The 24,691-nt window shown below is 47.6% G+C and overlaps 1 protein-coding gene across 2 annotated transcripts in view; it reads right to left on the bottom strand.

Moving 5' to 3' along the window:
- SPTB (spectrin, beta, erythrocytic) overlaps positions 1-24,691 on the bottom strand; it is a 115,923-nt gene that overhangs the window by 46,126 nt on the left and 45,106 nt on the right. For both annotated transcript variants that reach the window (XM_012724480.1, XM_004681784.2), the window contains exons 2-8: positions 20,353-20,554; positions 3,821-3,972; positions 2,574-2,747; positions 1,323-1,414; positions 849-929; positions 474-589; positions 28-140 (exon numbers count right to left, since the gene is read on the bottom strand). In XM_012724480.1, the coding sequence (XP_012579934.1) occupies positions 28-140; positions 474-589; positions 849-929; positions 1,323-1,414; positions 2,574-2,747; positions 3,821-3,972; positions 20,353-20,500 (876 nt within the window). In that variant the 5' untranslated portion in view covers positions 20,501-20,554. The remainder of the gene's footprint in view (positions 1-27; positions 141-473; positions 590-848; positions 930-1,322; positions 1,415-2,573; positions 2,748-3,820; positions 3,973-20,352; positions 20,555-24,691) is intronic.

The following is a 24,691-nucleotide window of genomic DNA, read 5'->3' as shown; positions in this document are numbered from 1 at the left end:
TATGCTCTGGTTCTAACAGTTCAGTACCTTGCCAACGCGCTTGCCCTCCACTGCCAGCACCTTCATCTTGGAGAAGTAGTGATAAAACGCCACCACATAGGTAATAATGGATTTCTCATCTGGGTTCTCTGTGAAGACATCTGCAAGAGGGCAGGTATTCTCTCAGAACCAAACCAGAAGCCAGTACCACAGGCACCAGGAGACAGCCAGTGGGGAGAGAAAGGGCTTTAGCAAGAGGAAGAAATCTATATAAGGACCATGGAAGGAGGAGGAAAGGGGACATCCCAAAACAACCCTTTAGTGGGCCTGGTCAGAGGTTGGCAACCAAGGTGGATATGAAGGGCAGGCCCAAGGGGCCCTTGTTGTGTCCACAGTGTGCCTGGTATATGGCCTGAACTCTTCTGGTGTCCGAGCAGCCGAGCGCCACCTCCCATGTCACAGTAAGGGTCTGGCTGGAGTGAGTGCTGGCTCACCTTCGGGGTCGAGGAGTGGGATGATGCCCAGCTGACGCTCAGCCACATCGAATGCATGTTCCAGGTTGTGCCGGGCATTGGAGTCTTTCAGCTTGTCAAAATCAATCAGGTCGGGTCTAGGGATGAAGCCAGATGATTAAAGGAGGCGGCCATGGCCTTTAACCAACAGGCGGCCCCACCTGAGGCAGACACTATGCAGGTACTGAAGGCAGCCCACCCAGCAACAGTGGAAGGAACAGCTGTGAGCACCATTTAAGAAGCGGGCCATGGGCATGATGGGAATGTCAGAGGAGCTGCAATGCCGAGGGGTGGGGACATCTCTGCTCAACTGGAACAGTAGCCGGGGGTCTGCCCACAGCCTCTCCCTCCCCTTACCGGTGCTTATGGATCAGGGCATTAAAGGCCAGGCCGTCCTTCCAGCTGGAGGTGAAGTTGGTGACATTGACGTGGGGATAGCTGCACCCAAGAGAAATAATTAAGAAATGAGAAAACACGATCTACTGAAGTTGCAAACAAGCATATAAACTGAGGACCAAGACACCAGCAAAGGAATGCATTGGCCTCCTCAAGGCACTTCAACATCAGAGTAGCCATTCAACCACACAAAGATACAGGCACAGGAGCCTCAAAAGAGTTTCGCATCCCCAGTGCACCCCACAGTCTAATCCAGGCAACTTAGAGAAGAAGTCTGTGTTCAGGACCTCAAAGAATCAGGTCAGAACAGACTAGGCATCAATTACACCTAAGCTTCTACAGTTCTGGTGACGACATCTATGTCCCTTGGGGACAGCAGTACTTGAGGGCCAAGGGGCATGATAGAGACGTGGTAGCCACTGGCTTCCAGCTTACCCTGCCGTCTTCATCTGACACCATAAGAGCAACGCGTCCTTGGCCGAGCGCGTCTCACGGCCTTCCTGAGTTTGGACAACAATGTCCTGGATCTGAGGGCACAGGAGAATGAGGGAGAGAAATTAGATTTGCTCTCCTTAGGAGGCTCCCTCTTTCCTCCCCTGCAGACGGCTCTCTGAGGCCAGTGCTGCAGCAACACCATACCCTAACCCCCAGTCCAGGGGGCTTGCTGTCCCCTGCTTAGTCTGTAGCACAGGGACAGTTTCCTTATGGCAGACCAGAGAGCTCAGTCTGATGATGCTAATGAAATGCATGACAAGATGTCCTGGTTCTTCCCAGGAAGGGTGGTATTGTATTCTGTTAGAAGGTGCTATGTTGGGGTCCTCCCTGGTGGTGCAAAGGGTTAGGATGCAGCACTACAAGCTGGCCGCAACCCCTTCAAGTGCGAGTTTGATTCCTACCCCGGAGGTGTTCCACATGGCGTGGCAGACCTCTCCTGTCTCGCCTGCTGCTCCCCTCAACGATCTGCCTGTTCTGTTCCCCACTCTGTCTCTCATGAATCTCCTCTCACCACCCCTGCCCTTCTGGCCTGTACCCCAGTTCTATATGCATAAATAAATCTTTTAAAAAAATAAAAAGAAGGTACTATATTTTGACTAGCAGCTCTCCACGTCTTTTCATTCTCCCAACCCTGCTGTTATTACTGTTTAATCTGATGCACTCAGGAGAGTAGAAGTAGACACTTTGGATGAGCTGCCTTGGAGCAGAGTTTGAGTTGTGAATTACTTCCGCCTTCCTGTCGTCCCTTCCCCAAACCAAAAGGGCCTGTTTTCCTTCCCCCAGGTTTTCTAAATTTAACAAAAAATAATCTATATCTGAATTTCAGGGTGGGAGAAAAAAGCTCTTGAAAAACATGAAAGCAGTTCTTTGTATAGTTTTTGCAATGTTTGAATCAAACTATTTCAAAAACAAAATGTCACACATTTGGGGGACAGAGGATCAAAAAGGTTTTTTGGCCAGATCTCAGCCCAGACACCAGTTTCTATTTTTACCCTCAAGGACTGCACTAACAACGGAATAGCCCGCCCTTAGCAGCAGCTACTTGGATCCTTGGGATTGTCACTCCTACAAGCACTGTCCCTCCGACAGGCCTCTAGCTCTGGGAAGGTGCATATACGCTCACACCTCACTTGCCCTTTTATACGACTCCCAGCCCTGTCTGGCCCCGAGAGGCTCCCCCACTCCCTTCACCTGAAAGCGCAGGATGATGGTCCAGATGAGGCCGAGGACCAGGCGGTGGTTGCCGTCCACGATGTCATGGGAACCCATGTTCTCCAGGTGCACGCGCTGCTCCTTGAGGAACTGTAGGGCCTTGTCCACATTCTCCAGGCAGTGGATGCGCATCTTCCCCTTTGTGGGCTTTGGCTGGGGAACAGCATGGTCCCGTGGGCATGGGGGAGCCATGAGGTCCTGGGCCAAGTGGTCATGAGCACCCACCCTCCATGCGAAACTCCTGCTCCCACACTCACTCTTTGACACATTGCAACCCCATCCTTTCAGCAACCTCAGGAAGTTCCTCTCTCTGTGGCACCCAAAGCCCTGCCACCAAGCTGCCTTGGGAGCATTCCCAGGCCTGAACAAAACCTTCTGAGTGGGCAGTAAGTGGCTTGCAAATACAGACAGACCCAACAGAAGTTCACTGCATGCTTACTGCGTGCCAGGCACAGTTGTAAAAACCACTGACAACCGGTTGGTGATTGATAACAGATCCTTCCTGCCGTCCAACCCTGTAGGGTCTCATCCCAAACTCCAGGGCCCATCACTGACCAGTTACTGCCCCACCTCCCAGGGCACTCTCACTAGTGGATTTCAATGCAGGGTAAGAGGCAGATTGTCCTCTGGAGTTGAGAAGGCAAAAGAAGAATGTGGTATCTTCTCATTTAAGTCTGGTCAGGTGTCATTTCTTTCATTTTACAGTAAAGGAAAACAGACAAAAACCTGATAGGCTCCAGGTCACAAAGGAAGTTACTGAGCAAATCAGGAAACTCCACCACTTCTCCCTCGGGCAATACAGCTAGGCGGGTTCCAACTGAAAGGACCTACAGTGAACTTCCACTTGTAAACTGACAGAACACAGCAAATTGTCCTCTACACTTTCTTCTTGGGTCTAAGAAGAATGCAAATTGTTCAGCCTGCTAATCCCTTTTAGCCAAAGGAGGCTGAGGGTGGGATACTGCAGACAGTTACAGATGCATGGGCTAAGCCAAGAGGTCAAGGCCTCTGGGTGGCTGCTGGGAAAAGCATGCAGGGGTGGGAATGCCCAGAAGGCAGCAAAAAATTCTGGGATGAGGCTGAATAGCAGGGATGCCTTGCACCATGATGCACTGAAACCTCCCAGAGAACAGAGAGAAAGCGTGGAGATATTCTCAGAACATGTCTTTCCAAAATAGGTGCCAGTGGCTAGGGGAAGGAGACCACGGCACAGGGCGCGGCTTTACCAGCATCTCTCCAGAGAGCACCTCCAGCAGCTTGATGAGCATCCGCCCATCTCGCAGGTCCTTGTAGAGGTCGGTGATTCTGCAGGACACCCGCGCCAGGTGTGAGTTCACCCATTTCGTGAAGGTCTTCTTCTGAACAACTTCCCGCTCATCTGGATGGGGAGAAGAGCTGAGTGAGGTGGCTGAGGTTTGGGAGTCAGTGAGCAATGTGACTTTGGGCCTATCCTCCTAGAGCTGCCTTTGCAGCATGGTTCCACAGGCCATCGGCACTAGGGCAAGGAGATGAGTTCTCCCATTACTTCCTTTGCACAGCTTCAAGATACCCCTAAATCAGCCACATTTTTCTGTGCTTCAGATTTCAATGCTGGGTTCATCCACATACCCACCCACCCACCACATATTCCCTCTGTCTAGAATGGTCTCTCTACTCACCTCACCCCAACCCCTTCATCTAATCCCCTTTGTCCTGATGCTCCACCTAGGTCAAGTCTCCCCTTATACACCCTGACTGCCCTTCACTGATATTTCTTATGTCTTTCTTTCACCCAATAACTGAAGTGAGTCTCTCCTGCAATACAGCGCTGCAGGCTCCTTGAGCCCAGGGAGGTGCTGTTCGTACCCCCAACTCCCTGAGGCCTGCCCCCTGACACAGACACATGCAGGCACCACCTATTCAGCTCCTATCCAGGTCTGTCCTACACTGATGATGCATAAAGGTGACATACTGCCTGTGCACAGGGAGCGCCTGGGAGATAGAGGCATGGTGAGCAAGGAAGCAGAAAGTGTAGCACATGTGGGAGTAGGGATAATGAAGGCTGGGCTGGGGCGAGCCATTGTTATGCTGTTTTTTCACTCCAGAAGACAGGCAGGGGATGTCCATCTTCAGACCTTGGAAGCTGACATGACATCCAGGCCCCCCTCTGCGCACACACACAGCTACCCACCCCACCCACACAATTAGCATCAGCAGAACCAGGTTTCTGGCCCATATGGTACTGGTGTGATTTTTTTGGAGTTAGTGCAGGGTTGTTGGGTTCACTCTGGGAAAGATTTCACAGAGCTCCCCTTTCGGCGGCACGTGGCGAGTTCCCAGGCAAGTTACCCACCAGACAGAGACTCAGTTAGATTAAAAGCAGGTTATTAGGGAAAAGAACGGGAATAGTACTGCACATTTGCATAGGCACAAGCGGGCAGGAAGAGCTGCCCTGAAAGGGACAGACTTGCTGAGAGAGGCCTGCATGGTCACAGGTGGGCAACTTTAAGAGAGCAGCCTCCGCTGAGGGAGGTCAGTGCAGAAAAGTCCCAGCGTGGTACAGGTCACAGGCAGGCAGGAGGCTGCTGCCCTGCAGAGGGAGAGAGTGGGTAGAAAGAAGCACCTGCATAGTCACAGGTGGGCAGAGGACTGCTGCACCGTGCTGGTGCAGAGACTGCACTAATATAGACATCCTTTCTGTGAGAGGGGCTCACTCCTGTGAGCCTGGGTTTGTTGATTTTGAATCTGACGGGGACAGGAGATCCCACATTGGGTTCTATCTCCTTATCTTTCTCCTTTTGGGTTTGTGACAGACATGCCTGCTGCATGTAGTCTGCTGCCTGCTTTGATCCCATGCTTTGTAACCTAGGCACTGGTGCCTAAGGATCATGATTTCTATGACTGGGTCGATGGCTATGCTAATCCCTTCTACCGCTGACTCCTTATGTGCGTCAGTCTGGTGATGCCTCCTTACTATAGCTTCCGCCGTCAGTACCAGCTCAAGTTGGTGATCTTTTAGCACCTCTGTACAAATAAACGCTGGTAAGGGTAAGCTGTCCAGTTAGGCTGCAAAGCTTGAACAAGATGCTGGTGAGACAACAAAAGGCTGGCACAGCACAGAGAAAAGGGAGCGCAGTGGGGAAGGGAAGAAAGTGAGAAGAGTATCAAAAAAGACAGAAACAAAGGAATAGCAGAGAAAAGGACACACATTTGTCCCATTTGGTTTAGTGAACAGTTTGTGGCATCAGGCTTCCGAGCACTCTGGTTAAAGATCCCAGCAGGAGCTGACCTGGCAGGGCGGCTGGGCCCCAGGAGGAGCCCTCGGGGGAGCAGGGGTGGGTCGCAGGCAGAGCCCACTCAGGAGAGCCCAGCCGGGAGGGACCATCAGTGCTGTGGGAGCAGGCTAAGTGTGCTCTCAGCGAAGCCCAGCCTGTGGAAGCCAGCCTGTGGAAGCTTTGGCTTCTTCAATTATGAAATATCTGATTTAACAACAGCAAAAAGAGAAGCCCAGCCAGCAAGGCCTCAAGGGTATAATCCAGGCCATTTCAGAGACTCGCAGCATCAAATTCCTTCCTGCAGCATGGCTATTTTAGTGTTAGGAGCTCGGATGCTCTATTCACATACTCATTCATTCAGCAAATGTGGCTGTGCCATTAGGTCCCAGGCTCTGGTGAAGGTGGGTAACTCAGGAATAGGGAAGACAGCTCCTCTCCCTGAGCCCTGAGGCAGACCAGCAGATCACTCTGCTAAATGCGTGATGTGTTTCACTGTCATAGACAAAGAACTCCATGGCAGCCAACAAAATATGATTTCCAAGAAGAGGAAAAATACTACTACTGATGATGCAAATCTTATTTAAATATGTAACCCAAGTGGCATTCATTCATTCTGGGCAATGTTTCAGAGGGGAAAGCAAGCTCCATTACTCTTTTGTTGGCAGCAAATTAAACCATGAGGTCAAGGACAGGTTCTGTAAAATGAAACTGAAGCTTTGATGATCTTCTGGACATAAAAGCTATTGCATTTAGTCTGGGGCATGTTTAGATTAAACTGACGGGTCACAGTTCTGGCACTTTCCCTAGAAACCAGACCTGCTGTGACTGGTTAGTGCTTAAAATTGGCTGTGAAACTTTAAGCGAGGGGCTGAATTTTTAGGCCTTTCAGATGTAATTATTTCCAAAAGTTAAAGTCCTTTTTTCCTTTTCCTGTCTTTAAGAATCCAAAAATTTCATTACGTGGGTACTGAGACATTTGTGCTTGACAAAGGGTACAACATGCTTCCAGCTAGGAAGATGGAATTTAATTCTAGGCTGCTCACCTGGGTTATAGATTGGTGCAGACATAGAAATCACCCTAACTCTCCCATTCTCAACACATAAATGGTGCTTCCAGGACTCCAAAATATTGGTGTCTCCTGGCTGCCTGTTACTTATAGGCTGAGTGAACTGTCCAGAAACTCCAGCACCCTGAAACACTTTGCAGTGTTGAGACATGAAAGATTGTCTACAAGGCTAATGATCACCAAGAGAGAAAAGGCCGAGGGGTGGGAATTAATTTCCATTAGCTCCCTTGCTCTGGCTGCCCCACACCAGCCTGCACAGTATGCTCATTCCCAGCATAGGCCAGGTGCTCACCCAGAGCCTTCCAAGTGCAGGAGAGGCAGGTGGCCAGCAGCCAGTTGGGTTGGGAACCCAGTGGTAGGGAAAGGCCACGGGGTGGCCAGGCACTGGTCTGCTGTCCTCAGGAGACCAGGCCAGCCTGCAGGAACCCACTGTGAAAGGAGGCTTCAGCAACTATAAAAATACAAGGCTCTGCCAGAGGCCAGACTTAATTTCCCAAACTCTACCCTATCAGTGCAGAAGAGAGGGCAAGTCTACCAGCTGACCTGACTGAGTCTCAGAAAATACTTGAAAAATACACTTGATACCAAACATTTCAAATATTTATTCACATATAAGTGAGTTTACACACAGGAAGTGCTTAAAACAGGGCCTGGCACCCAGAAAGCTTACATGAAAGCTACCAATCACTGTTGCCATCACGTGTAGTGATGTGGCTGTCCTAAAATGCTGTCAGGAACACCAAGAGGGCTCACACTCCCCAAGAGTCTCACTGTGTAGCTGAGGAAACAAAACACAAACCCAAGTTCATTCTGCAACCACACAAGGGAGGAAGAGCAGCGCCCATTTTAATAATGCAAAAGCTGTCATGAGGTAATACTGCATTGGTTAACAAGTAGATGGCACAGAGAATAAATGGTTGAGACCAAAGTGGAGAGAGATCATTTCTAATGAGAGTAGTCAAGGGCGGCCTCAGGAGGGAAACCACTTTGGACAGCAGAGGAGGAGGGAGCCAGGCGGATAGAGGGCACTTAAGCAGAGAGTCATGAAAGGATGAAACCTGTTCACGGGAGCAAATATGTGTAATGAGGGTTTAAATTGAGTATAGAACGCCTTGAATGGAAGATTAGGAAGTTTAGATTTAATTCCAAAGAACCACTGAGGGTGTGGCAGGATCATTTATAGAAATAGGAATTTATAAACCTCCTAAAGATAATGAAAAGATAAAATGTTTCAGCTCAAATTTACAAAGAGGCATGTAAAATCTTTATCAAGGAAACTATAAAAGACTCCCAGGCACCAAAGATTTGAACAACACATACCCATTCTTGAATAGGAAACCTCAGAATCATACAGACATCAGATTAGCCTAACTGAATCTATATACTTAATATCATTTTAAGTTTATGTATATTATGTCATTTAAATTCAGGGGGAGGGCCCTAATGGCGCATGATGCAACAGGTTAAAGTACAGCACTATGAAGCTAGCTGCAGCCACTACAGAGGAGTTCAATCCCTGGCCAGGTAGGTGGCCTACACACATGGTGTGGCAGACCTCTCCTGTCTCACCTGTTGCTCCCCTCAGCTCCTCTCACTGCCCCTGTACCTCTGGCCTGTATCCCAGTTCTGTATGTATAAATAAATAAATCTTAACAACATAAATACAGGGGGAACTAGGCAAATGATTAGAAATTTTGTTGGAAAAATAAAAATCGCTAGGAAAATTCCCAAAAGAGTAATAAATGGTGACCAACTTTCTAAGTGCTTTCTATCAAACATTAAAGCACAGTATAAAGGTATAATAATTGAATTGTGTGGTTCTAGCATATGGATAGACATATCGACAGAACAGAAATAATTTCAAGTACTTGTAAGAATTTAATATCTGGTAAAGGTGACATTTCAAGATAGATTATTGGATCAAGGCTGATGACAAAACTAGATGGTGACCTAGGAAAGATTAAGCTTAATTCATATCTCAGACAGAATAAATTTTACTTAGGTGAAAAATGGAAATGTGAAAAATGGAATGATAAAAACACCAAAGTCAATTATGGTAAATATTTTTGATGATGCTAGTTATCGGAAAAGCATTTCTAAATGTGACACAAAAGTGATAAAATACAAAAATGAAAGTTCAATTACGCTAACATACTTTTCATATGGGATTAACTGCCTTAATAAGCAATGATAACATGATGAAAGAGATTTATAACTCATATTACATCTATAAATTAGAAGGGAAAAGATCCAACTATCCAATAGCAAAACACACATGGGAATGTGAACAGTTAACAGAAAAAAAAATCAAAGTCTCTCATCTATTCATCATAAAAGTACAAATTAAAAGTGTGCCCATAAACATGGATGAAATCTAGCACATGGACTTTAATTAGTTTGAACAAACTAATCATATAAGACAGTTTTGAGACAAGTGGAGAAATATGAATATTAAGTAGGTACCAGATTATATTAGGGAATTATTACTGACTTTATTAGATGTAATGATAGTATTATGGCCATCTGTGAAATGCTCTTGTTTAGAAGTGATACATACTAAGTACTGCAGTAAAATGCTATGCTGAATTTCAATTTACTTTAAAAATACTTCAACCCATAAAATGGGCAAAAAATATGAGTAAACGTTAACAGTTATTAAATTTAGGTTATGACCCACTATAGTTTGATTCCTACTTTTTGTGCACTTGAAATTTTTCATATGAAAAGTCAAAAAGTAAAAGGAAAGTAACCAGGGCACTTTATTTTACTTATTAGATGGGCACAGATCGAAAATCTGATAAAGTGCTATGTTGGCAGGAATGTGGGAGAAAGCATTCATGCTGCCAGAGAGGGTATGAAAGGCAAGTTGGCAAGACCCACTAGATACATAAACATGCATACATTTGGGTCCAGTGGTTCCATTTCTAGGAATTCATCCTACAGATTAGCTCATGTATTTGCAAAATAATCTATGTATAAGATTGCTTGTAGAATGTTTGAAAGAGCAAAAGATTGGAAAAACAAATGTCCAACAGGGAACTGGTTATATTAAAATAATACACCTGTGCATTGAAATACTATATTGCTCTTTAAAAACGAGGGAGCTGTTTATATATTAATGTAATTTATGTATTATGTATACTTATGTAATTAATATTTTAAAGTTATATTGGGTGGGAGAAAATCACATTTAAAACAATGTATAGTTTTCAAAGACTGGGAAAAACATTATAGACCACTTGCTAATATATACAAGAATATTTATTCCTGGAGTGATACATGAACATCGTAACATTGGTAATGGGAAAGAACTGGGTGTATGCAAGACTAAGTTGGGAGTAAAATTTATTATTTGCCCTTTTGTATCTTTGGGTATATATACCAATTATTCACTACAGAAAAAATACATTTTTCTTTTTCTAAAGAAAATGCTAAACTTTTTTGTAAGATTTTATTTATTTTTGCACAGAAGAACTGGGGTGTAGGTCAGAGGTTGAGTGTGTGTGAGAGGATTCACCAGAGACAGAGTGGGGAGCAGAACAGGAGGATCTACTGAAATACACTGCTGAGGGGAGAGGTGTGCTGCTCCAGAAGAGTCACCTCCTTGACTGGGGTTAAACTCAAGTCATTGAGGTGGTAGCATTGAGACTTAACCCCTGGGCTACCAGGAAGGCCCAAAATGTTAAACTATTTTTCTTCTCCCCTTCTCCAAGATGGCTCAGTCCTTTTCTGTGTTTCTCAGCTGCAGAGACTTTTTTTACCAGACAAAAATCACAAATATAGTGATTTCACTAAGAAAGAGAAGTGGTGGGGAAAGAAGGGGGGCGGTGATTTATGAGGCAAGGAGAATTCCCAACACCCGCTGGGACCAAACCCCGGGCTGCCCAGCTACTCTGGGCTCCCTGCCACTCTACAGCTACCCTCAGAGCTCATGCCCTCACTGTCCCCTGTAACAGAAGTGCTACCCTTCTCCAGACTTCCTCTTGGCTCTTTAACTCCTCTCCTCCCTCTGGCAACTGCATGTGAACACTAGCCTCACCTATTCTGGTACCTGCTTTTCCTCTTTAAAAAAAAAAAAAAAAAAAAGAACCTGTTCTGAAGCCAAGTGGTAAAACTGAAACATCTTATCTTCACAACTTTAATTGCCCAGCTCTGCATCCATCTATTTTTTTCTTGCTATAGACTTCCTATAAATTTTTTGAACACTTTATGCCTCCTTTTCTCCTGTTAAAAAAGCAGTTAAAATCTGCTTTTTTAATGACTAAAATAGTCTTAAGAGGGGATTATTTAATAATTTTGGCACCTTTATGAGGTTATGGGTCAGGTTGTAGAAGAACTTTCAATGTCAAGAAAGGATACTGATATGTAAAGGAAAAATCTCAGGTTATGAAACACCATGCATGCATGCTCCTAGTTTCATAGCGTAGTCCATAGAAAAAGCTAAAGTTGGGTAAGACTAATATGTTTTTTCAAATTTCTAGAGTGAACATATATGATTTTATGGTAAGAATTAATAGATGTGGTGAAGGAAAACAGTACATAAAGCTTATAGGCCTACAGGAAAAGAATCATGATGAAGTAAAAAATGTATACTTCTTAAGGGAGTCTGTACTGTTAGTAGTACACAGCCTTCAGCTACGGGTAAAGCCAGAGGTCAGAAAAACAGGTGGGGGGAAAAAACATCCGGGGCCACTACTTGCCTGCCCCTACAAACATGCATTTAATGTTAAGCCCTACACATGCTTGTAATTTGGGATTTCTCTCTTCCTCCCATCAGGAGCTTGGGCAACCCAGTGAGCAGTACTTAACACCTATGGCCTTATGTCAAACCTCATTGACCAGATGTCAATCCATTATAAAGCTTCAACTGGAAAGAAGCTTCAGGCACATCATAAATGATGTTCTCTGCCTGCTCTTCCTGCTAAAGAGTTTGGGGGAAAGTTTTTCCTTTCAACCAATCAACTTTTAATTGTATTGGGGTTATGAACATCTAGAGCATAATTATCATGTTTTTATGGATTTAAAATCTAGCTAGGGTTGATTCTAATAGAGAATTTTAGGAAGCTTACCACTTATCTGAAATAAGTGAATAAAGGCATGACATAAGATTGATTTTAGCCGCCCCTACCATCCCTGATACAATACCGCAAGATGGCCGCAGCCGCTTCACTGCAAGTTCCATTCTCCGCCCCAGATGTGATCCACATGGCACAGCAGATCTCTCTTGCCTGCCTTCTGCTCCCCTCAGCAGTATATTTCAGTAGATCTGGCTGTTCTGCTCCCCACTCTTGTCTCTGATTAGTCCTCTCACTGCCCCCATACCTCTGGTCTATATGCCAGTTCCGTATGCAAAATAAATACACCTTTTTTAAAAAAAAGATTGATTTTTAAGTGACTGGAGTTGGACGCTGAGGTGCTGGTTAACTTGATTGGGGTACAATGATATAAAAGAGTTATAGCTATGAAATGATAATCTACATGTTTACTGATGTGAAAATATTCATAATATATCCTAAGTGGAAAATGTTCTAAGATTACAATGTTATGGATAACATTTTAATATTAATACTTACATGCACATAATCTTACCGGCATTAAAATATCTTTATGTGACATTAACAATGCTCTAGCTTATCTGCTTTTCTCATCTTTTCTACAGTAAATATATATTTGTGTGTAATAAAAATATTTGAAAGATATCGAAGTAATCACCCTAGAGTTTTAAAAAAATAAACAGGATCTTTATATATTCTAGGAAGTTATAGACCAGTTTAAGTTAAAAGTTTTCTTTTTGAAGATGATGCTGATTTTGGAATGGCAGAGATGGAAAGGGACTTTGCTCCAAGCCCCTCAAGTGGAAGGTGGCAAATGTGCATATGCATGTGACATATGTGTGTACATGTGTGCCTGTTTTAGGGGTGAGGGTGAGAAACAGTTAATGTACCCAGAGCAAAAATTTTTTGTTGTTCAAAAAATTTGAACAACAGTTTATGAAATTTGAACTTTATACTTCAGGTAAAGAACCAGTAAGTTCAGCAACACCTCACTCAAAATCTGCTGGAGGACAATGATTCTGACTGCCCTGTGTAAATGGAATTGGGACAGGAGACAGACTGGAGCCAGGGAAGCCAGCTCCAAGGTGGCAACAAGAAGTCTCTGCTTGAACTGACATGGCCCCACTGCCATATCAACTATAGAAATGAAATCACAAGCCCTGATGTGGAAAACAGCATGACAATGTTTAGAGGCTGTAAGATACAAATAGAAATAAGTTGAAGGTTTGGATCAAAGAGGCTTAAGAGGGTGGTGGAAGAAGGGAAAATGGAAGCAGGTCTGGTGAGAGTCAAGGGAGATAACACACGGTCAAGCAGCCCAGGCACAGTGCCCCAAACAGCACCGGGGTGACTTTAACTGTGGGACTCCAATACTTCCCAGCAGAGTCTGCTGGGTAAAGTCCCTCATCGATAAAGGGGAGTGGTTATGGAGTACTTCCTACTCCACAGTGGATGAAGGGTAATGAGACCATATGGATAAGAAGTAACCTAGAGTACTAAGCAGCTGTACAGACCCCCAAGTGATGTTATCACACACACAGGTGATGACTGCTGAGAACACGAGGTCACAGAAGTCAGGACAGTCCAGGATCCAGTCTAGCCTAGACTGTAATGAACAGAAACTTCTGGAATCCCCACTGATTTGCTCAAAGGGATTGATTTCCTGTCTCCACATCACAGAGCAAAGCTGTATGATTAGGGTAAAGTGGTACGTGATTAATGCGACTCCACAGGTGACTCTCAGGCTACAAGAGTTGGAAAGGCCTTGAGCAGCATCTGATTAGAGTCCCTCACTTTACAGGTGAGGAAACTGAGGGCCTGAGGAGCAGAAAAGTGACCTGGCCAAGGTCACCTAATGAGGAAGGCCAAAAGAATGATATTGCCAGGATGGACTAGCTTCTCACCTGGGAACATCAACCAGCTCCCAGTCTTCTCACCACCTGTTCTCTCTTCTGAGGTCAGCATGATCTTAAAAACCCAAGTACTTTAGCACTTTCTGCAGAAACACTTAGAAGGGTAAGGAGCAGGTCTATCCCTCTGGCCCTCTGATCAAGACCATAGCTTCAGTCCTGAGAACCTACAACTCTTGCTGCTAAAGGTTCCCACCTTTGACCCTTCAACCCTGCCACTCCTTGCAAATAATCCCTTCATTAAACTCCTTAATCGCCTCCCCCCCTACCCCTTTTGGGCTGACTTCTGCTTCCTATGAGACTCTGAAGATAGCCATGGCTCACGAAGGCCCGTTATGTGGTACACAGCTGTCTTCTCCTTCTTTGTCCACCATGGCCCTCATGCTCTCAAACAAGCCCCAACTGCACTCAGATGAGTTCTACACTGTCGTTTATATCAGAAACTCACAGCTCTCAGCTGGGACTTAGCTGTGAAAGAACATTTATTATAATTTGTCATTGTGTAAATGTGCCTGTATGTATACAGATACACATGATTATTTCATTTACTTCCTTCTCACTAGACTGTAAAATGAGATTCCCTGGTTTATCTCGTTTCCAGAGTCTGAGGCCATAGGGTTTGGAGGCAAAATGTTCTCAGACATTCAGACTGCCACCACAACCCGATCATTCTCTCAGTGACACAATAAAAAGCGAAAGTAAACAATTGCTACAGATGCCCTGAAAACAACACCCCCTGGCACCTCTCCAGACAAGAAGCCTGGAGCAGGGCCCTGTGGAGGGGGCAGGAGGCGCGGCGGCTGCCAGAGCCAGCAGCTCAGTCAAGGCCAGGTGTCAGAGCCTGCCTGGGGAACGAGCTGACAGCCCACAGGAACGTCCCAAAGATGGAGGAGATTATTAGCATGGCTCACTCCGCCTGTACTGCAAGGGGAGGGAAGAGAGGCTTATTATTAACTTCAATGTGTTAATATTTGATAAAGCATCTTCATGATGATAGATAGCAGTCACCCAGAGAAGGGGAACAGTATTGGTTCTGCAAAGCTTCTCAAAGAGGAAGAGCAGCTTTTACTGAGAGGGGACGGGGCAATGGGGAAGGTGTGTGCCTGGTGGGGGCAGCTTCCCTGGACCACACTGCACAGGCGGCGTCCGCTCCTCTCACAGGTCTGCCTGCAGTGGCCTGTCTAGGGGTGGGGGTGGGGCTCATTGTGGCTGAACTCCAAGAGAAAGCTGCTGAGCCAATTATTTTTCCCTCTGACAGTACATTAAAGTGATTGCTGATGATTATAGATATTTCCATGAATAGTCTATTTTCCCAATATGTAGTCTCAAAATAAAGCTCCATTTTAGGTTTTGAAATCTGAGCAGTAGACATTTTTAAAACCGCTCATGAACAACACCCTCTTTGCTCTCACGGGTCGCATAAGAGAGACAGCAGGATCTCGAGCACCTGATGCCTTGGTTTCCAGTGCCTGCAACTGACTGTCAACTTTATAGGCTGCCAGGAAGTGCCGGGCTCCACCCACTGTGGCGAAATCTTGCCTTCCTGAGAGAAGTCATTACCTTACAGACATAAAGCCATCCTCAGTGACTGGGACACCTGGGGGCAGGGTCACCTTGGTGCAGGTGGGGAAAGGGCCAAGGGCGAGGCCACGAATGCCCTGTTGCCAAAGTCAGGAGGAGACCCTGAGAGCCTAGCCGTGGGCAGAGGCCGGCGGGTGCAGGCTCAGTTGGAGTATCTGTGGGTCACAGAACTTAACCTTGGGCCCAGGCGCAGTGGGCCTGGAAGCTGTTCAGGGCTCAGGAGCAGCAACTGTGCTTCAGCGCACAAAGAGCACAAAGACGCAGCCTACAGAGCACCTGCTGCTCGGCCCCTCCCCTGGATTGTCCTCAGCCAACCTCAGGCCTTGGCCTCATCTCGTTTACAGTAAGAGGGCTACAGACACGTAATGCAGGAAGGAAGCTCATCTTTTGTTTGGAACTTCACTTGGAATCAGATTTAAAAGCCAAACCAGAGTGGGCTACACAATGGTGTGTATGTTGTTCTGAAAGAGCAAGCCTGGGCAGTCTGCAGCGTATTCCTCAGTACACAGACTAAGTGGATGGAGGGTCCTTGCCTTCTCATAGGCTTCTCAGCACTCTGGACTGCTCTCTGCACAGCAACCTTCTAGATGCCTCTGTGCACCACAAGGGAGCTAGGAATCATGCAGTGGGTGGCACATGGGATGCCAAGCAGTGTGCATATATGAGGCAGGGGGAGTAAAAGGGGCAGGCTAAGGCACAGAGCATCTCTTTTGGGGGATCTATTTGTCACATTCCTCAGCTTCCTCCTCCTACAGGGCGACTGCCTGAAGGCAGCACCCTCACAAGTCACTGGGGTACATAGCCAGTGGCAGGTGGGGGTGCATGAGGATGGAGAGCACAGAGGTGGGCAGTCTGGCTGGCAAAGTCCCTGCAGCCTGCGGTGCTCCCCTTCCCCAGAGCCAAAGAGAGGTGGAATGGCTCCCAGTATGAAAATGGGAAGGACAGGAAGTGTGACAGTGAGGGTGGCTCTAGGACACTGGGAGCCTTCCTACTAAAACACGGGGGCTGGGCCCTCTTAGAGGAAAAGGAACTTGGACTTCTCAGCCACCTCCCACCCCCATTCCTCTACTGCTTCAAAGCAGGTTCACAGAGCAGGAAGGTCCTAAAGGCATCAGAACTGAGGAAAGATGGAGTCCAGTTAATCAAACACATGTCTTATAACCATGGGTCACTGAGCAGGCATGGACCGTGCCAGGGAGAGCATCTAATAAAGCCTCATTCTCCTTTAGTTGTTTTTTTTTTTTAAAGATTTATTTATGTATGCACATAAGAGTTGGTTAGAGGGCTGGGGGTGAGAGGCTTCACCAGAGGCAGAGTGGGGAGCAGAACAGGCAGACTGACTGAAGTACACTGCTGAGGGGAGCAGTGGGCAGGTCAGGAGAGGTCTGCTGCGCCATGTGGGTCACCTCCTTGGCCAGGAATGGAACTCTCACTGCAGTGGCTGTGACAAGCCTCATGGTGCTGCACTTTAACAGGCTGCAACACCAGGTAGGGCCCCTCCCTTCATTTCTTGGGCCTCCCAGATCACCCACCTGGATAGCAGAGGAGCAGCTGGGATCTAGCTGGATGCCTTATGGGGAAGCCCAGCCCAGCATGGGGTTTAACTCCACAGGCACTTAGTTCTTTGGGGATGGAGCCTGTCACTCCAAGTATAGGCTTTATCTCTAGGTCCCCTGGGCCCTGAGCCTTTCTTCCAACCCAGGTCTTCTAAGGCAAAGGAGCGAGGTTAAGAAGGAAGAGAGAGGCCTTAGAACAGGCCAAGGTAACAGATCAGTGACTGAACTAATGCTCGAGTGAAATCGAGAGAAAAGGACAGAAAGATATCTCCTCTTACAGGCATCCCCGCTTTTTGAAAGTTCCCATTACACAACTCCAGTTTTGTGAAAGACCCACATTGGTACCTGTCTTCGTCAGTCAAAGGGGATTTTCGTTTTTACAACAAAAGGTGACAACAGCAGCCATGCCAGTGGCAGCACGTGCCCGGCCCGGCGAGGGACACCACTACGCCCCTTCTCGGGAGCTGTGTGTTACACTGTTTTACCATAGGCTGGTGCTATTTTGGGTTTTATGAGTTACTTGGTATGATTTGGTAGGTCATTCCGGGGGTCTGGCAAAATTCCATCTAAATTAAATCAGTGGTAACTATTCCTTCATTCTGTGCCACTTTTGCTAGCAGCAGGTTTCATATAGACACTCTGCTCTCGCATAGCAGGGGAGACCCGCATCACTGTCCGCTAAGTGCTAGCATTCACCTAGAAGTTAGTCATATATTTAAAAACTTTCATAAACTGTTGTTTATGTGATCTTCCCAACAATCTTGGGCAAGTACTACTGCCCCCGTTTTACAAAACAGGGGATTCATTGAGCCATCCTCCACAGCGGTAGCATTCGTGATGGAGCCAAAACTTGAACCTGGGTGTTGGAGTAGTTTCCTCTTTCAATCCAAGACTGTCAATTTCAGAAAATTCCAATCTCTCTAACTTTGCCACATGTACCTATCCAGCAATTTACCACCATCATACAAGAAATAACCTTCTTTACCAGAATACCCTTAGGGATGAGGAGGCCACTGTGGAGCATGCTAGCACACTGGTGATCAAAGACAGCTTCTGCTCCCGAGTCTCTCTGGAAAAGCTGCTCCCTCCCTGCCTAAACTGCCAGGCTAGCCAAGACAGTACTGAAGAGAAAAATGATCAAGAAGTTAAAACTGATGCTCCCGCTCCCTTTCCATCCAGCCACACTACTAAGCATCGTTGCAAAGCTTTAGCTTCTCTTTCAGATCACTCAGTGTGGACCCTCCAGAAAGTTAGTAAACCACTAGGTTTATGACTGGCTTTTAAAAACCTTAATGAACCCAAACTTCCATGTTTACTCGTTAGTCAGATGCCCTCCATCACGAAGATCCAAGAATGTGATTCTACATTTGGTGCTTTCTTGTTCCCTGGGGCAGGGGGCGGGTGAGGAATGGACTTCCTGGGCACAGCCACAGTCAGTGGAGGTGCTGAACAACCATTTCCTGGTCAGTCCACTTCTGCCAGTTTTCAGGCTGTGCGTCACACGTGGCTCCATACGAACAGGCTAGTCATGCGGCCTTCAGTTCCCACCCCAAACTCAAACTGGCCTTCCCCACAAACTAGTCTCAATTCCCCCTCCATCTCCTCCTTTGCCTCGCATTAATATTTGATGATATGCATTTTCTATACTTCTCTAATTTTACTCACGCTAATTAATTATGAATATCATCATTTCCCCTAAAAGATCACAAATGCCTTAAGAGAGAGATATTACATTGAGTCCATCTCTGTGGTTTCCTCCTTCAGATTCACATCTGGTCAGGGGGCTATCTGTGCACAGTTAGGAAGTGCAACAGATAACTGTTAAAATGGAATTTTCCTTGGTTTCTTAAAAAAAAAAAAAGAATATCTGAGAAACAGATCAAAAGACCCCTGATAAAGGCAGCCCCACTCCTCATACTGTCCTTTGGCAAAGCTTGTGGCACCTTTCTCCTTCCACCTGTATCACTAGGTATGCTGCAGCCAGAGAGTCAGCCAGAGTATGTATAAGGAGGGTAAAACTAGACAAAGGCAAGGGTTCCAAGCATGGTTATTTAGAAGTTAGAATTACATAAGTAAAAGCAACGGCTTGATCCTATTATCTGTCCCCACAGAAAGCAAAGGAAGTATTTTGTGGGGCTAGGAGTGGTAAGAAGATAAAGGAAAAAGAAAGGAGCATCCTATAATGAATAAAAACAGAATGGTGATGGCTGAGATCTCAATGGACTACCAATTGTGACAAGGGGATAAGATACCCCATTCCTTCTGTGGAGACAGGATGCCCAGATACCCTTGAGGTGAAAGGTCATTATGGTCCAGAGGAGCCCAGGGTCCAGCTCATGACTCAAGGTCAGCCAGACCTTGTATCTGGGAGCAGAGTGGAGGGAGGGAAAGTAGAGGATTACTACAGTGAACTTTACACAGTCGCTATCATGGAGGTGAGGGAAATCACCCCAGAAAGAGGAGGATTGCGCCCTGCAAGATGAGAACAGTCAACTATGCGGGAAACAAGTCTGATTTGGGTCATGAAGGGTACAACAGGTGAAGGAAACCACCCATACCCCACCCCATGCAAGCTCACACTTTCTTGGCTAAGGATTTAGGGTCAGAATATTGAGACCCTGGGTTAGGCTCCAGGGAGGCAGTAGTCACAGGGGTAGTGGTGAAGAAGAAATCTCTGAATCAGATCTCAGCCGGTAAGAGAAGGGGAAGCATTTTTACTAGAGATTCCATACCCCCTCCCCTCCACCCTCTCAAGTCAGCCTCTCTCTCTCTCCCTCTCTCTTACACATACACACACACACACACACACACACACACATTATGAACCTGCTAAGTGAAAATCTAATTCTAGTCAGTGTAAGGATGAGAGATTTGATCCAGAAAACACTCCTTTCTGAGCCAGTTTGGGAAGGATGTTATCTGTTCTGAATTTCCTATCAAATCATTCTTTCCTTTTTGGACCACAGAGAGAGTGATAATTCCTCTATCCAGGACACTGAGGTCTCACGTACCTCTCCCAGCTGGCCAGCCCCTCAGCCACTCCTTCACTCAGACTTTCTTTTACTTCTGACTTTGGCCACAGGTCATCCAGGACAGAGGCAGAGGACAGAGCTCACTTGGCACTGTCACCTGCCTGGGAGGAACTGGGGGGTTTGGAGGGTACAGAGGCTTTCTGATCCTCTGCTCCTCCCAAGAGGCCCGGCCTCTCTGGAGTCACGCAACCGCATCGTCATCACCACCCTGGTAGGTTCACACCAACACACAGAAGATTCACTACAGTCAGGGTGGGGAGGATATGAGGACGGCTACCCTAACCCCTATGGCCCCGAACAGTACCTGCCAAAGCCTTGATCCGGGACCTCTCAAAGAGCCTGGCTGAGCTGTTGTCATTATCGAGCTCATCGTCCGGGGCATCCCAGCGGGCATTGATCCGGCTGTACGGTGGCTGGTTGCCCACGTTTTCAAACTCCGTGGCCGATGTCATGTCAGCAGGCTCTCAGCAGCTACGATGCCTGCCTCAGTCTTCATGGAAAAGTCCCTGGGGGGGGACAGCAACACAGGCAGAGGGTTAGCTCCCACCCCCTCGGACTTTTTCTCAGGGGAAACTTATTCGGAGCATCCAGCAGAAATAGATCCTCATGGAAGCAGCACACGGAGCCATCTGCTGGGCCATACTTCCTACCCAGGGTCTCTGGGTTGTTGGTTATAAAATATTGCAGCAGCAGCAACAACAGTAACAGCAGCAGTGGCGGCGGGGACAGAGCTGCATGCAGCAAGGGTCAGGACGGCCAGCAGGTGGAGACGTCAGTCGCTGCAAGCGCTTCCTCCAAACCCACTGCTCCTGCTCGGCAAGCACCCAGGGTGGTTCTCCAGGGAGCCAGAGATGGGAGGAAATCTCCGCCTCACCCAGTAGCCTGAGCCCAACCTAGACTAGAAGGTAGGGACAGGGGAGGAGTGGGGAAGCTAGAATTCGGCTGAGTCAGACTCCAAGGTGAATCCGTTGGGGGAGAGAGAGATGTGAGCTTCAAGAGGCCACTGATGCCACCAGTCTGGCAGCTGTGCTGGGGGAAGTTTGCCTCCCAGCAGCAAATTCAGAAAGCTGAGCTCTTGGTTTTGCCTTCTCTGAAGTGTAACCTGGCACTCAGACATGTCTCTGCGAAGCCCAGGGTAGACCAAGGAGCCCAGGATGAGCACTGGGGCAGGGGGGGTTGAAGGAACCCCCAGAGAGTGAGTGGACTGTGTGTCTTCACCTATGCAACACACACAGGCAGCAGCAGCAACAGGCCCGAGGCAGCCCACCATTCCCAGATTTGCTTGTTTCTTTGTTCATTCATTTCTTCATTCATCCATCATCGATTCGAATATGCAACAAGCCCCAACCAGGTGGCAAGTCCTATGCTAGGCAACTACAAGTCAGCCAGGAAGGGCCCTGTCCCCATGAGCCTGTGTTCTGGCAGCAAGACAAACGCACAAGCAATGACAAGAAGGTATGACGTGGGCCACACGTGTGAGAGGACAGAGGAAGGTGAGGGCTGCCCCGCAGGGCTGGGGGCCAGCGGAGGGACGTTTAAGGCGATTCCTGTAGGAAGCATCCTGTGCCAGGACAGACGAAAAGGGATGAGTCCAAATGAGCAAACGTTGTGAGCCTTGGGATGTAACTGAAGGGTGACGGCAGCACTGGGGAGGGAAGAAGAAAGGCAGGAGGCTGGGCTAGGTCCTGAATGTCTTGAGCCTTTGCAAGTGACTAGTTTCCCTTCAGCCTTAACTTCTTCACCCGTACCTGTCACTCAGTCATGTTCCCAGGGAATTTAAGAAACACCAAGATCAAGTCTGTAGGAGAAAATAAGGAGTTCAGAGTCTTTGTTTCCTAGAGAGCAAAGGAGGGTGGGGGTGGGGAGGCAGACAAATGACAACATGGACTATCGAGCCATGAGGTAAACCACAGCCACTGTGAGAGTATATACACACATTACACATTCACATGCACTCACACACACACTCAATCACCCCAGCACATACAACGCACTCACACGCGCACACACACACACAGAGGCGGGCCCACCCTTGAAATGAAGCAAACTCACCAATCCAATTATAACTATAGTGCTATAGCCCTAAATTTTCAAGACAGAATCACTTCAGACTCCTTTCCCCAATCTGATTAATCAATCCTACCACATCCCTCTGAGGTAAGACAGGAGCCAGAATTATCCACCCTAAGTGCACAAGAGAGAAAACCAAGATCTAACAGAGGATGAGGCCTCCCCAAGGTCATCTAGGAATCACTGCTTGGCTGAGATCAGAAGCCAAACTGCATCCCTTTGAACCTACAGATTATAGGGACACAGGGGACACACAAGGGCACCTGGGGACAAGCGTGCTCTCCACCTTCCAGGACTTGACAGGAGTGTCATGATGCCAGGCCTAACTCAGGAACACCCCTGTCGCTTCGGACAGTCTCTCATCTTCCTCAAGTGCTACTGCTCCAGCTGGCTGGGTAAAGATAGCTGGAAGCCACTCCCTGTGCCTTTCCCCACTTCCCGGAAAGGGAACCCCTGCTTTCTTGGAGCTCTGAGTGGGAGAGGGATGGCGAAGCCCACTGCCTACTTCTGGGCCACAGGCTGAGGTGAGCTGCCAGAGGAGGTGAGATCAGATCCTGCGTGCAGGAGGTAACTGGACTCTCACTCTCCTTGTCTCAGGCTATTTTTAAGAGTGGCGGACAGAGGCCCAAGCTGCGGGGCTGGCTGGGGGAGTGAGATTACCTTTACTGTGGCTCTGTAAGTAAGCCTGCCCCAGAAAGATGAGCCTGAGCAGGCCGACCAGCAGACCCAGCATTCAAGACAAGATTGATAGCCTCGGGTGCAGCAGCGCAGCCACTCGACAGCAATTTATCCTGCTTAAAAAATGCCATGCCTCCTGCAACCGCAGCTCGAGGAAGGCGGCAGCCAGGCAGTAGCTCTGCCGGGAATGTGAAAACACACACGTGTGTGTTTGAATACACAGCTCGAGGTTGTTTTTAGAAGGGTCAGGTCCCTGAAGACATACACCAAGGAAAGATTCAGAAACCGAAAGGAAGGCTCTTCCCCTGCTCCCCCAGCCATGCCCACCCAGCGCTCTGCCCAGATGGTTTCCAGGCTGGGGGGAGGGGGTGGTATGCTCAGCAGCAAGGGGGAGACTTGGAGAATCAGCTGTGAGAGGCAGAAGAGATGAAAACAGGAAAGCTACAGATGTTTATTTCAAGAAAACAAAAACCTAAAAATGTCGAAAGCCAAATTCACCCAGCACCTTCCTAGTATCATCTTGCCCACTTCAAATAGTCTTAATGGCCCTTCAGGGAACAACTATAAAAAAATGGCCATGACTGAAAAGAACAGCACATGTTGAGGTGCATGGACACCTAACCAAACGAGGAGACAAGGAAATGACATTTCAGTTGGTGTCTGAGGGGAACTTGCTGCATTTTCAAGGATGTAAGTCATATGTGCCTCTCAGTGGCCCTTCATGAGTATGGAGGACAGCAGGTACGTGGCTAAAAATAGACCTTAAACTGTACCTCATGGCCCTCCCTGGTGGCGCAGCGGGTTAAAGCACAGCACTAGGAAGCTTAAGCCACTTCCGCATGAGTTCGATTCCCACCGGCCCCGGAGGTGACCACATGGCACGGCAGACCTCTCCTGACCCGCCCGCTGCTCCCCTCAGCAGTGTACTTTGTATATCTGCCTGTTCTGCTCCCCACTCTGTCTCTGGTGAACCTCTCGTTACCCCTGAGCCTCTGGCCTGTACCCCAGTTCTGTACGCACAAATAAATCTTAAAAAAAAAAACAACAAAAACTGTACCTCATTCTCCTGCCAGCATGCCCAGGACAAAGGCCTACGGTATAGTTACTTGTTTACCTGCTCCCCAGTTCACCCTCATGTCCCCAAGAAGTCCTTCTCTTGACCCACCAGACCCTTGTCAAAGTATAGGGTGAGTCTTCTCTGGTTTGCGTGGCTTTAAGCCCAGGACATCTACCTTCTTTTGGTACAGGGGCAGGCACGGTACAGAGGCTTGCCCTGACCTGCTGTGCTTCTGTGGGCCCCTCACCCCAGGACCCAGGTGAGGCCCTGGAAGACTTGTTGACACTTATCTGATGGTACAGTGCGCTCACTCGCAGCAGTCACAGCACTGACCATGTACAACTCCACCCTTTCATGTGTGTCCAGGAACCCACCTGCTTCTGCCATCAGGTGTGAGGCCCAGGAACCTCAACTTCAGGTGCTAAGCCCTGGGGTGGTTGGGAACCAAAGGAGTTGATGGACGCAGCAGCAGCAGCACCTCCTGTTTGACTTGGGCCTGAGAGTGCTGCCAGGACTCCGTTGAGACTCACTGTGGTGGCCCGATGTCCCCAGTGCGAAGCAGGGGAGGATGGGTGTGCTTCTGCTTTTTTACCCTTCCTGCCCATCTCCTCTTTCCTGGGCCATGAAGACTTCAGGATTGACAATGCCCACAAGCCTATCAAGAACAGGACATGGGGGCACTGTGGGGTGATGCCATGCTTTCTTTGTAGGTGAAGGTGGTGACTGTTGCAATAGGTCCAACACTGACACAAGCTATGCGACGGCTATCATCTGACAGATTCCGGGTAGCTCGGGAAAAGCTCTGAAAGATCAGACTTTCCATGCTAACTTATGTTAT

This window comes from Condylura cristata, unplaced genomic scaffold (assembly GCF_000260355.1).
Source record: "Condylura cristata isolate star-nosed mole 26May11 unplaced genomic scaffold, ConCri1.0 scaffold00013, whole genome shotgun sequence".
NCBI lineage: Eukaryota > Metazoa > Chordata > Mammalia > Eulipotyphla > Talpidae > Condylura > Condylura cristata.
Note: the sequence above shows the minus strand (reverse complement) of the source record. Positions and strands in the feature narration are given on the sequence as shown.